Raw genomic sequence first — 13,038 nt, 5'->3', positions numbered from 1 at the left:
GCTCTCCTTGAGTGTTTTTGCCTGCCTGGAATGTGTCTTGAACTCTCGGTAATGATTCTTGCCTGGAGGATAGAGAGGGGAATGTGTCACTCTTGCTGCAAAGGGTTCCCCACCCCAAGTGCAGAAGGTGCTGAAGCAGGAAGGTGTATAGGCCCATTAGGAGGGGCCAGAGAGCTTGGCACCTGCCCACCTGCCTACCTGCCTCTCTTTGCAAGGGTGGGGCAAGATAGTTGGAAGGGAAGCAGGATTATGTCCAAGTGTTTTGCAAGAGGTTGCTTTCTTCCTTTGTGCACTCTGAGCCCTGCCTGTGACAAATAACCACAAAAAAGTGCACGTGGGCAGTGTGGAACAGCTTGCGTGGATCTTTGTTTCATTTTTGTGCCACAGAGACTTGAGTAGTCCTCCAGTTTGAATAAAAGATCACGAGAGTTTTACAGAGAAGGTTGAACAGATCTGTTGGCATCTGGGAACGTTAAACGCTTTTTCCTGAGTAGCCAAACTTCTTTTCCTGTGTGCTGGGGCCATGTATAGCCATTGTATGTGCTCCTCCAAAATACTCTTGTACATGGCCGAGTAAATGATGTGATGATGGCACAGTGGGTTCTGGCAGTTATCAGTTGCTTCTCATTTGAACCATGGAGATGCTTATGCTTTCAAGCCCTTTGGCAAACAGAGGATTGTAGGAACTCAGAAATATTCAGCAGCTCTATAATATGTCAAAGCAGTCTTCTTTCACTTGTGCATTTCACAAAATGGAAATGGACTGCCTTCAAGTCGATCCTGACTTATGGCGACCCTATGAATAGGGATTTCATGGTAAGTGGTCTTCAGAGGGGGTTTACCATTGCCTCCCTCTGAGGCTAGTCCTCCCCAGCTGGCTAGGGCCTGCTCAGGTTGCCACAGCTGCACAAGCCAGCCCCTTCCTTGTCCGCAACTGCCAGCTGGGGGGCAACTGGGCTCCTTGGGACGATGCAGCTTCTCCACGACAGCGCAGGTGGCAGGGCACATAACCCCTGAGCCACTCCCTGTGGGGTATACTAGTGAAAATAATTCAGCTGTCTGTTTTGGGCTGGTGCACGGAGTTGGGAAAAGTGTCTTGAACCTAATTCAGAAATAATAATTGGCAATCTAAGTTTTCAGGGCAAACATTAAAACTTTCTTTGCAGAATCACACTTTCCTACCAAGTCCCTTCTCTGGTTAGAAAATAATTCTTACTGAAACTTAAGTCAGTTTCCTTTTGTGTCAACTCCCAGAAAATCTTTCACACACTCATAACTCTGCTTTGGAGAGCAATTGCTGTTTATCTGTGAAAGAGCAGGTATTTCCTGTCAAAAGTCCCCACCTAGCCTCATTTCCTGTTCCTTCTTAGGGCTCTGTGGGAGTTATTAATTCACCAGTTGTCCAGTAGTTGAGGGGACTTTGCCGATGCAGCCATTTCATCCTCCCCCTGTGCATGCGTTTGCATTTTTGAATTTTGCATGTCTCATCTTGGTATGAAACCCACATACGTCCTTCAGCATCCCTAGGCAGAGATGCCGTTGAGGCACTCCTGAGAAAAGAGCATTAGCATGTTCGCAAGTGAGAGTAAAAAGGGAAATGTTCAAAGGCAACAGGCTTTGTGCAGTAGAAAGGACTGAAACTAAACTGTTTCCTGTCTGCATTGAAGATGATCAGACGACTGTCGTTTTATTTTTGTGCCTGAAGTGGAGAGGAAAATGCTGCTTGCTAGCCCAGTAACCCTGTGCCTTTGTAGCAGCTAAGCAATGTTTACGAGATCTGCAGCATGTTGCATGTGCTGCTGCTAATATCCCTACCTCTACCATACAGTTTTTAAAATTAAAATATAAACAAAAGCAAGCTTGTACTTTATACAGATTTGCTCTTTGCTCTTCTTCCTTGCTATTAAGTTGTGAGGCAAGTCGAGGGCTTCAAATCTGCTTTTAAGGTATGCATTTAGTCCTGAGGAAGATCTCAGGCCCTGTTCAGTGTGCAAGCAGGCAGAAGAAGACAAAACTGCACCAGGAATTGAAGAGTGTGTCTCATGAAAACTTACTGAAGCCGTATTGGAGCACACAAATGTGTGAGTCTAGGTTGTGGTGGTGTTGAGGGGAACAGGAAGCTAAGCAGCCTGTGAAGTTAATATTTAAACAACCTTTTATTACTCTGAAAACCGCCTATTGCCTCTGCTGCCAGCCCACTTGCTGAGTTGCTGTGACGTCATGGACATCCACAGACTTCCATCATGCTCAAGGTTAATGCCCCATGTTAACTGTCCATTAGTGCACCTTTTTGTGGGGGCAGTGGAGGGTCTGTTTGGCCGGGAGGAAAACCTCACGTGTGGTGCAGGGCCAGGATGGGCTGTGTGCTCTGCTGGGAAGAGCAGGCAGGCGTAGGAGATGTGGCATCAGGATGAATAGGATGCCGGGTTCAGTTCCTTTCCATTCAACTGTGAAATGGAGTAGTCTTTGTGCGCTCCTGTGGCAGAGTAGCTGAAATCCAATAAAGCCTCCTTGCCCCCATTGAGTTGAAACTCATGCCAGACTGCATCTTCCCCTGCACCACCTCACCCTCTTGCTGCCATGCTGGATAAATAATAAGGGCAGATGTCAAATGTTCCGGGTGTGTAAAAGCTGAACCCCTCTTCCCAGGGGACGGAGAGTAATTGGTTAAACATCTGATGTGTTTCAAGCTTGCTGTTGTCTCTGGAATAGCAGCCAATACTTAGGAACTTAGGAAGCTGTCTGACATCAAATCAGGCCAATAGTCCTAGCTCAGGATTGCCTACCTTGACTAGCAGCAGTTCCTCAGGGTTTCAGGCAGCAGACATGCCCATTCCTGCCTGGAAATGCTGTCAGGGTCTGAAATTGGGGCCCTCTTCATGCAAAGCAGATGCTCTTGACGCTCAGCTATGGCCCTTCCAGTGTGGCATAGTGGTTAGACTGTTGGACTACGACCTGGGAGACCAGGGTTCGAATCCCCACACAGCCATGAAGCTCACTGGGCGACCTTGGGCCAGTCACTGCCTCTCAGCCTCAGAGGAAGGCAATGGGAAACCCCCCCTGAATACCGCTTACCATGAAAACCCTATTCATAGAGTCGCCACAAGTCAGAATCGACTTGAAGGCAGTCCAATTCATTCATGGCCCTTTCCCTTATTCTGCAAGGAGCTTAGTGGCAACTTGGTTATCCACAGGTGTGCGTCTTAAGGCGATATCTATGGTATTCCGTTGGAACTGGCTTATTATGTGCAATATTTATACTAAATGTTGACACTGAAGAGGATGCTCTGTTCAGTTATTTATTATAAATTGTGTAGTCTTGTTTGTATCTGTTTAAGAAGTTTTAACTTATGTTGTATATCACTTAGAGTTTCATTTAAATATAAGTGGTATATAAATTGTTTAAATAATAAATAAATGCCATTGCTGGCCATACCACTTCATTTTCACACATGGAATGTCCTATTTAGAGATAATAGCTTATGGTGTTGATAGAGCTCGCCTCCTCCGTGAATTTGTTTAACCTGCTTAAATAGATATAAGTTGTACATCCAGCTGTGGTAAACCACATATCTTTGTAGCCAAAAGGACTAGAAACCTCTTCTTCTTGGCAAGAAAAGAGGCCAAGGATCTTTGGATGTTGAGTTTTTGCATTCCTAAGAGTGGTGCTCCTCCCAGTGTCCTAGAATAGTTCCAGCCCTGACCATAACCAGGCTGCAGCTGTGAGCTTGGCTGAGTGTCCTGTGCCTCCCCTTTGGCTTTGCTGCTGCCTTGTCTCCAAGGCCAGGAGTAGGCAGAAGGTGGATTGGGATCTATTGGGCTGTCACTGGATGTGCAGCAGACTGACAAGCGCTCCCAACTCCTGTTTGTTTAGTGGTAGCAACAACAAAAAGGGGGTTTCCATTCCCCCCTAAATTAGGCAGTTAAAATTGCTCCTCTGTAGAAACTCTGATATAGATTTGTAACAGAACTTTTATTTATTTATTACATGTATATCCCACCTTTCCTCCGAGGAGCTCAAGGTGGTGTATAAGTAGGGTTCTCCCCCTCCTCATTTTATCCTCACAACAACCCTGAATATGAAGGTCATCCCAGTGTCTGGTTCATGGGGGGCAGTAGCTCAGAGGTGGCGTCAATGTGGTGCTTCCCAGGTGCTGCTGGACTACAGCTCACATCATCCCTGACCATTGGCCATGCTAGCTTGTGCCAGTGGGGGGCTGGAATCCAACAGCATCTGGAGGGCACAGCGTGGCTTCCCCAGCCTCCCTGAGCCACCATCTTGCATCTGGCTGCACTTGGTGGAACTTGGGGGTTCTAGTAACGAACAAAGGAGATCCTGCATACCCAAAGTCTGTCTGTCCTGCAACCTTCTTTTGTGTGTGTGTGGGGGGGGGGAGGGCTTTCTTGCTACCAACATGTCATTCTGCCTGGCCTGTTTTTCTCTGAGATTTGTCGTAGCCAAATTCTCATATCCAAACCTGCTCAAGTCTGTCGGTGTGCTATTGCTGACATTTTCCCTCTAGGCAGCTGGAATGCTTCAACGCTTGCATCCCAGCATTTCCATTGCCACTGGGGGACTGGACAGGGAAGAGGATGGTTATCTGGCAAGAGCATCAGCCAGTTTGTCTGTTATGTATATCTGTAGTTGAGGTTTTTCTGACCCATTGTGCAAGTTTTATGAGAACAGGATTATCTATTTTCGTCTCTTGAAGAAATGTTTCTCTCTTGTTTTTATGGTATCTTACACCATTAACTAACATACGCTCCCCCTCCCCCCCCCCCAATCTTGCTTTTGGCAAATGCAGTGCTGGAACCGGCCAAGCCTGGTGTCAATCAGCTGCTACCTGTCGCCTCCACTGCCGGCACGTCCACAGCAACCAGCGGTGTTGGTGGCAATAATAATGCCAAACGGGCTTTGGTCAGCAATCAGCAGCAGCAGCAGCCCTTGCCTCGCTACCCACCTCGCGAAGTACCTCCACGGTTCCGGCACCAGGAACAGAAGCAACTCTTGAAGCGAGGGCAGCCGCTACCAGGCATAGCTGCAAACCTGGGGGCAGCATCTAAACTGCTGGACAGCCAGTCCGAAGGTCGCCCAAGTGAGCAGCCTGCAGCTGGTGGCGAAGTGCAGCACAGCAGCAGAAAGCAAGCAGGTGAGGAGAAGGTGGAGGCACCCAATAGGCGGGCCGCTCCAAGAGGCGAGAGTCTGTCCCTTCTGTGGCTCGTTTGACAGGATGGCTGCACACTGGGAGGACACTGGACTCAGCTGTCCTTGGTGCTCCTGAAGACCTTTTCTCTCTGGTTTCCAAGTATCATAACTCTTCAGGTGCGGGATATTCTCTTTCCATGTCTAAGGACAGACTCGCGGTAGGAATGGTGGGCATGGACAAACCAGCAACAGAGCTTGCCATGGTACACAGCGCATGTTCTCCCCGCCTTCAGCTGTGTTACCTGCTTTTCCTCATGCACGTGGGAGGGGGGCAGGGACAGTATGCCTGCTCTCCTCAGTACTGCCTTATGTTTCTCCAGTAATTTAAGAATATATTTTTGTAATCTGGTCTTTGGTGATGCAGGAAGGACTGTCCCTGGATGTGGTGGGAAGGCCAGTCAGTCCAGTGTGCGCACCCATTGGGTGACTTGAAATTTGGGAGAGGAGCATAATTTGGGCTAATGGGTTCTATGCCAGCTGTTTATTCTCAACGTGATAAGAGCCTGAACACTGAAGGTGTCCACAAGGGGGAAAGCCTCAGTAGTAGGAGACATGTTCTTTGGGTTGGGACTTCAGGTCGCTTCTCACGGACACAGGGATGCAACTCCATTTTAGGCCTTTGGCTGGATTAACCTGTGCAGCCGAACGTGGTACTCTTGCAGCTTTCACCAACTTAGTAGCCTCTAGAACAGCCTTTCCCAACCAGTGTGCCTCCAGATGTTGTTGGACCACAACTCCCATCAGCCTCAGCCAGCATTGCCAATGGTCAGGAAGATGGGAGTTGTGGTCCAACAACATCTGGAGGCACACTGGTTGGGAAAGGCTGCTCTAGAAGTTTTGGACTCTGCAGACTGAGGCTGATGGGAGTTGTAGTCCAAAACATCTGGAAGGCACCAGGTTGTCGAAGGCTATACTAGAGTCTCGTGGTGGTGGCATATCCACCCAATCTGCATTTGTGAATGGCCCCCTGCAGCTAATTAAAAAACACCTCGTTCTGCAAATAAAAATCTAACATAGGAGGGAGAGGGCTAGGCTGGAATCTTTGCCTTGATGCACTACTTTTGTACTTCTTGAGGAGTTCTCAAGAGTGGTATCTCTCGTTGACAGTCTGAAGGTATACAGTTTACTTGACCACATCATGACTCTTACAATCCTTTTTCGTTTCTTCATTATGTACAGGCCTTGGTCCTAAACACAATTATTTGATTGTTGAAGGGCCCTAGCGCAGAATACAAATGCAGAATAGCCGCCCTGAGTGCCCTATTATAGGGTGGAAGGGCAGGATAGAAATATTTTAAACAAATAAATAATAAATGCAGAAGGTCCCATGTTCAATCCCCAGCATCTCCAGGTAGGGCTTCGAGAGACCCCCGCCTGAAACCCTGGAGAGCTAGGTGGGCCACTAGTCTGATTTGATATAAGTCAACTTCCTATATTCCTATTAAAATTATTGGAACATTACTGATCCAAGCTATCCTTAAGGTTGCAGAAATATTTTGTGCATTGCTTCCTAGAGTCGGGATGGTCTTGGCCACATCTCTATTGACGAGAAGCTTCATTTTGTGGTTTTAGGAGAGCAAAGGAGGATGGGCAGGAGGTGCTTGGATTCTCACCACCCTCACCCATAACGCTCCTGTGTGATTTCTTGCTTTTCCCCTTTGGCATGACTCCCACTTGGGAGTTGGTCAGCCACTCCCCTAACCGGTCAGGTGGTGCAAGCCTCTTTCCCTTTCATGTGTGTGTGTCTATGGTTTCTAGCTGAGCTCCTTGACTTGTTGCTTTGCTCCATCATTTCTTGGTTACCCCTTCTGTTTGTTTGGAAGTTCTCTCAAGTACATTGACTTCAGAAAGAGGTTGAGAGACTGCATATGAAGTTCATCCAGCTGTGCCTTAAAGTGATACGCAGAAAAAATAATTTTTGCTCTTATTTTAGCTCTAAGTTAGACTAGGTTTCTCTTATTATTGATTGTGATCTAAAGCATGGTTTAGCCTTCTCCTGCGTGGGCTTTTGCTAAACCCAGGGCAGTTCTTGTCTTTGAACAGCTGACCTCAGGCCATATTGCAAACTGCATTGGAAACTTCCCTCAGTTTCAAAAGCTGTTGCTTTGTTCGGGGTCAGGATGCTGTTCAAGGGTGGGGGGAACCTGTTGGATGGACTGACCTTGTTTAATAATTTGGATCTTGGCTGTGGTATGTGTGATTGTAGTAGCTATGAATGTATATTCATATGATGTATGAATGACATGATTTTTTATTTAAAAAGGCAGCAAGTGCTCTTGCAGAATGTGAACGTGAATGATCTGGAGAGTCATCCACACCATATACTTAAAGCATATGGCTTCCTCCCCCCAAATCCTGGGAACTGTAGTTTTTATTGATTGATTGATTAAATTTATTAGTCGCCCATCTGGCTGGCTGTCCAGCCACTCTGGGCGACGTGCAAAGTAAAAACATACAAATAAATTAAAACATTAAAAATCTCAACAATAATAATAAAACCTAACCCACCCCAAAAGCCTGCCTGAAGAGCCAGGTCTTCAAGGCCCGGCAGAAGCTCATTATAGAGGGGGCATGGCGGAGAACATTTGGGAGGGAATTCCATAAAGTGGGGGCCACAATTGAAAAAGCCCTCTCCCACAGTTTACCCCCACAGAGGCAGATTGAATGTACTATGCTGCCCTGGGCTCTGTTGGGAGGAAGAGCAGAATATAAATTTAGTGTAGTAGTAATAGTAAAAGGTAAAGGTGTCCCCGCACTTGTAGTGCAAGTTGTTTCCGACTCTTAGGGTGACGTCTTGCAACGTTTGCTAGGCAGACCGTATATATGGGGTGGGATTGCCAGTTCCTTCCCCGGCCTTTCTTTACCCCCCAGCATATGCCGGGTACTCATTTTACCGACCACGGATGGATGGAAGGCTCAGTGGACCTCGACCCCTTTTACTGGAGATTCGACTTCCTCCTTCCGTTGGAATCGAACTCAGGCTGTGAGCAGAGCTTCGGCTGCATTACCACCGCTTACCACTCTGCACCACGGGGGGTCTTAGTAGTAGTAAAAAAGCATGTGGAAGATAGGAAAAAAGCTTTTAGATATGGGGTGCACAAGGGCCCTTGCTACATTTCAAATGTACTTTCTATAAACAGCAACTTTGCCTGGACACATTTTTGGATGGCATATATTGCTCTATATTTTCTTTCTATTTTTTCCCTTTCTTCCTGTAATGAAATTTCTATGTAAAACATCAATTAAAAATTATAAAATATGTGGGGCATATTAGCCAAAGGCCTGTTTGCTCATTGAGTATGGAGAATTCCTGTAGCTGCTCTGAACTGGCCTTGCACCCCACGCCCAGGCCTGTGCCACTGGATGCAGGGGTGCACAGTTGTGCACCTGGCACACAACACAAATCACAGCATTTACCCAAAAGTCCCAGCTATCATTATTGACTCTTCAAGCAATGATCAACTCTTTGTGCCCACTGTGCTTACCTGCCTTTAATTGCAAACGAAATGCTTTATACAAGTGAGTCAACTGTTCAGTTGCTGGTAGACCACTTTGAACTTGCTGTAATATACGTCTTGAAACTCCTTAGAGTGTGTAAGCAAGAATCCCCACAAAGCTTCTTTTCTCTGCTCAAAACAAAACCATTCTGCTTGTGTTGGTGGTTTGGATCTCATATTCTCTATTTAGCATATCGCTACGATTTTATTGTGTTGCCCTGTGTATGTGTGTTTCTTGGGGATCTGGAGTGTTCACAAGCAACACTAAACATGTTGGGTTGTATTCATGCAAGTCCTACTCAGACCAGACCCGTTGAATGCAACCTAAGTTAGTCATGTGTGTTAACTGCAATGGGTCTACTTTGAGTAGGACTAGCATTGATTACCACTCAGCAGAAGTGCAAGATCCCCAGTAGGGGCCATCCTACACATTGACTGAGCCAGATCAGGAAGGCTGGGGCTGTCTCTCATCTCAGTCTTCAGCCTAGGAGTAGCTTTTCCCCTCTGGCTACATTTATTAAAAAGATTGGGAGGGTTCAAGGAGCCTGTGGGCTGCAGCTCTAAAAATGCAGGAGTTTCTAAGAAGTATTATTATGCTTTGCCTTTCTGTCAAGAACAAGGCAGCTTACGACCATTTAAAAAAATAAGTAGGAACAACAGCATCCAAGCAGGGAAAAAACGCCGTTAAAGATGATATAGCCATTAAAACAAGTTCTTCATTCTGCGCCAGAACAAGCAGGAGTCTGCTGGGGGTGGAGAGAGGCCTTTGCAAGAGGGCAGATTTGTGTATTATTATTTTATGTAGTGCTGTCTGTGTGCCGATGAGCTTACCACCTAGAACTCGGCCTAGGAGACGTAGGCAGGGAAGCCCTGGGCGGCTGTTCCACTTGCGTGGCTGAGGCTTGGTTGCAGGAGGGTGTGGGAACTGGGAGCTGTGCCCTAAAGGAGCTGAAGGCAGCAAGGAGGAGGTGACCCCGTGCACCTCTGAGCAGACAGTGCGTGATACGGGGTGGAGAGTGATGGTCTCGAGTAAGCAAGTGTTGGGTGATATAGGAGCAGAGGAACAGATAATAATAATAATAATAATAATAAATAATACAGGCACAAGGCCGTGGACGGAGTCTGAGGGAAAGGCAAGCAGCCTGGACTGGATCTAGGAGTGGCCAATGAGCCAGTGTGTAGGGGCTTGACATATGATCAGAGTGGCAGGAGGGGTGAATGATTTTGACACCGGTGTGCTGGATAGATGGCCAACATGAGACCGCTGTAGACCAGAGGGAAAGGCAGTAGTAGTCTAGGCAAGAGATGACCAAAATTTTTAGCCAGAGGGGCAAGATGAGTTCCACTGTTGAGGCATGAGCACAGAAAAGGCTCTCTGCCGCAATTCTAGCAGCTGCAACTCGGCTACCAGTAGGATGTGGTGAAGAGCCTCGTTAGTGGAGCTTAATGAGTAGATAGGACTTGTATAGGAGGAGGCAGCAGTCCTTTTAGGTATCGTGGCTCCTTTCACATGTGAAATACATGCTTAGACGTGCGCCTGCCCCTTTGCTAAGAATGTGGCAAGTACTTAACCCATGTGCCTTTGCAATGTCTTGTGGCCCTAGCTTTCCAAAATGCTGGGGAGTCCTTCATTTGCTTGTTCACTATACTGAATTCCATTAAGCTTTCTTTTCCTCAGCCATTTCCCTCACTGACGCTGTGTCTCTCGTCCTCCTAGATCTGAATCACAGCACACAAGGATCCCATTATGAGAACTCTCACTGGGGAACAACAGTCTCTTCCAGTAGTGGTGATTCCAGCACAAACTGGGATAAAGTTATTGTAGACGGCTCAGACAAGGAGGCATGGCCCTCAATTACGGGCAGTGACTTGGAGCTGGCTTCAGAATGTGTGGGCGCTGACTCCGCCACTGCCTCGAGTTCCAGCTCAGAGAGGAATCTCACTATCATGGCTTCCAGGGGCCCAGGCAGTGAAGTGAGTGGTCTGCGGAATGGCATTGGACACTGTCCTCAGGCCAAGTTTGTCAATGGCAGCAGCAGCAATAATGTGGGCAACGGGAGCTTGAGCAGGTCATGGGGTGGCGTGTCTCTCAGCTCCGTTGTGAGCACCGCTGCGGATGCTTCTGGCGGCATATCTGAAAGTAGCAACAATAGAACGAACACTTGGGGTGCTCTCAATTCATCCAATGGAGGATTAAATCCCAGCACTTTGAATCCAAACGGCCACCGCGGTGCCTGGCCTGCCTTGGAGAAGAATGGGCATGCCCTGGAAGGGCCCGGAGGGAGCGGTAGCTGCAGCACAGGCGTAGGTCACATAGCGAACAATCAGAGCACGGGCTCCTCCAGCCGCGGCGGCTCCTGGGCCAGCCTCCAGGAAAACTGTGATTCCCAAGCAAATGGTACAAGGAAGGCGGCGTGGAGCGAGCAACCTCAGAACCTTAACCCTGAAGGGAATGGACCAAATAATAACACTACTAACTTTATGACCTCTAGTTTACCAAACCCTCCTGGTTCGATGCAGGTGAATGAACCGGCGAGTAGTAATACAGGGCCTGGGGCCTGGGGTGTGAGTGCCAAGAGCAGTCGGTCTCCGCCCCAGGCCTCTCCAGTAATAAGCAGCACTTCCGTTTCTCACCTGAGCAATGGTGAAGCAAAAAAGGGTGGAACTCCTGGTACTACATGGGGTGCCTACGGCCCTGCTTACTCCGGAGACACCTGTTTCAACAGCCAAGCCAATAGCGACACTGTCAATGCAAACCTAGTGCAGCCTGGGCTCAGTGGGGCCAGCAGCACTAACTTTGAAATCAACGGGGAGAAAGGAGCAGGGGCCTGGGGAGCGGCAGGGGGGATGGCCAATGTCCAGAGCATGCCGTGGGGGGGTGCAATGGGAGCAGGCTCTGGAGGAGGGGGAGGGGGAGGAGGTGCCGGCAGCAGCAGCGGCAGCAGCCGGAGAGGCCCCGTCCAAAGCACCGACTTGGTGGTAGAAGGAGAATGGAGCAAACTGCCAAGCAACCAACGTTCCTCCAAGGGCAGCCACGGGAACAGTAAGAAGTTTACAAACATGCGGAAATCTTCTGAGGAGGAGAGTGTCGCTGTTGACATCCAGAATTTTGCAGCAACTCAGATTGTGGAGCAGAATGGCGGATGGACTAAAACAAGCATTGGGGATAGTGAGGGCAGCTCCGAGAGCCCGGAGGAGAGATCTGCTGCGGAAGGGGCAAGCCATGAAAGAAGAAAAGTTGACCAGCAAGCATTGCTCCAAAGCATAGTGAACAGAACCGATTTGGATCCACGGGTCCTTTCCAATTCTGGTTGGGGACAGACTCCCATCAAACAAAACACTGCCTGGGACACGGAGGTGTCCCCAAGAGGTGAAAAGAAGCCTGACAATGGGACGGAGGCCTGGGGAAGCTGCGGGGCCCAAGCCAGCAGCTCAGGGGGTCGTATGGAGAGGCCCAGCCTCAGTGGGAGCAAGGCAACTTTGTCAGGCCAAGGTTGGGGCGATCCAAAGCCTGCTACGAGGTGGGGGGACTCCAAAGTCTCCAGCACCCAAGCGGGGTGGGAGGAGGGCCCTGCTTCTGCTGCACAGACCAAGGGCAGTCAGTCATGGGGGAGTGGCAAAGATGACAGGGGCTCATCGTCGCCTTGGAGTGACCCAGAGAAGCTCAAACAAGGGTGGGGAGATGGGCCAAAACCAAGCTCCGGGTGGGCAGCTGCTGCTGTTGACAGCTGGGGGGAGAACTTGAGAAGCAATCATTGGGGTGAGGTGAAAAAGAATAGTTCCGGCAGCAGCGACAGTGACAGGTCAGCCTCTGGCTGGAAGGAAGCAGGCAAATCTGGCGCTGTGTCCTGGGGGACCAGCAGCAACTCCACCAAGACAGCTAGCTGTGCAGGATGGGAGGAGCCTGCCAAGCCAAGCCGCTCCCAGAGTTGGGGAGAGGCCTCCAAGCCCCCTCCTTCCCCAGACTGGAGCAAGCAACAAGACGTTGGGGGTTGGGGAGCGCAGCCTGCTGCAAGCAAACCGCCGGGCGTAGGATGGCTGGGGGGGTCGATGCCGGCACCAGCCAAGGAAGAAGAGCCCACTGGGTGGGAGGAACCGTCCCCAGAGTCCATTCGCCGCAAAATGGAGATTGATGATGGAACCTCAGCTTGGGGTGATCCAAGCAAGTACAACTACAAAAATGTGAATATGTGGAACAAGAACACCCTGAATGTCGGTAGTGGCTGTTCAGACCAGCAAGCGCAGGCACTGCAACAGGCGCTGCCTTCAAGTGCTGTGAGTGGCATGGAAAATGGCAGTGGCGGCAGCAGTTCCGGTAAGTCTCCCTTTCCCCCC

General features: G+C 49.0%; 1 protein-coding gene across 6 annotated transcripts in view; it reads left to right on the top strand.

Annotated features, from left to right (window-relative positions):
- Window positions 1–13,038, top strand: part of TNRC6A (trinucleotide repeat containing adaptor 6A) — a 53,297-nt gene that overhangs the window by 20,275 nt on the left and 19,984 nt on the right. For 5 of the 6 annotated variants that reach the window (XM_061600091.1, XM_061600089.1, XM_061600093.1 and 2 more), the window contains exons 5-6: window positions 4,806–5,150; window positions 10,421–13,018. In XM_061600091.1, the coding sequence (XP_061456075.1) occupies window positions 4,806–5,150; window positions 10,421–13,018 (2,943 nt within the window). The remainder of the gene's footprint in view (window positions 1–4,805; window positions 5,151–10,420; window positions 13,019–13,038) is intronic. The other variant, XM_061600094.1, reaches the window with a different exon arrangement.

This window comes from Rhineura floridana, chromosome 17 (genome assembly GCF_030035675.1).
Source record: "Rhineura floridana isolate rRhiFlo1 chromosome 17, rRhiFlo1.hap2, whole genome shotgun sequence".
Lineage (NCBI taxonomy): Eukaryota > Metazoa > Chordata > Lepidosauria > Squamata > Rhineuridae > Rhineura > Rhineura floridana.
Note: the sequence above shows the minus strand (reverse complement) of the source record. Positions and strands in the feature narration are given on the sequence as shown.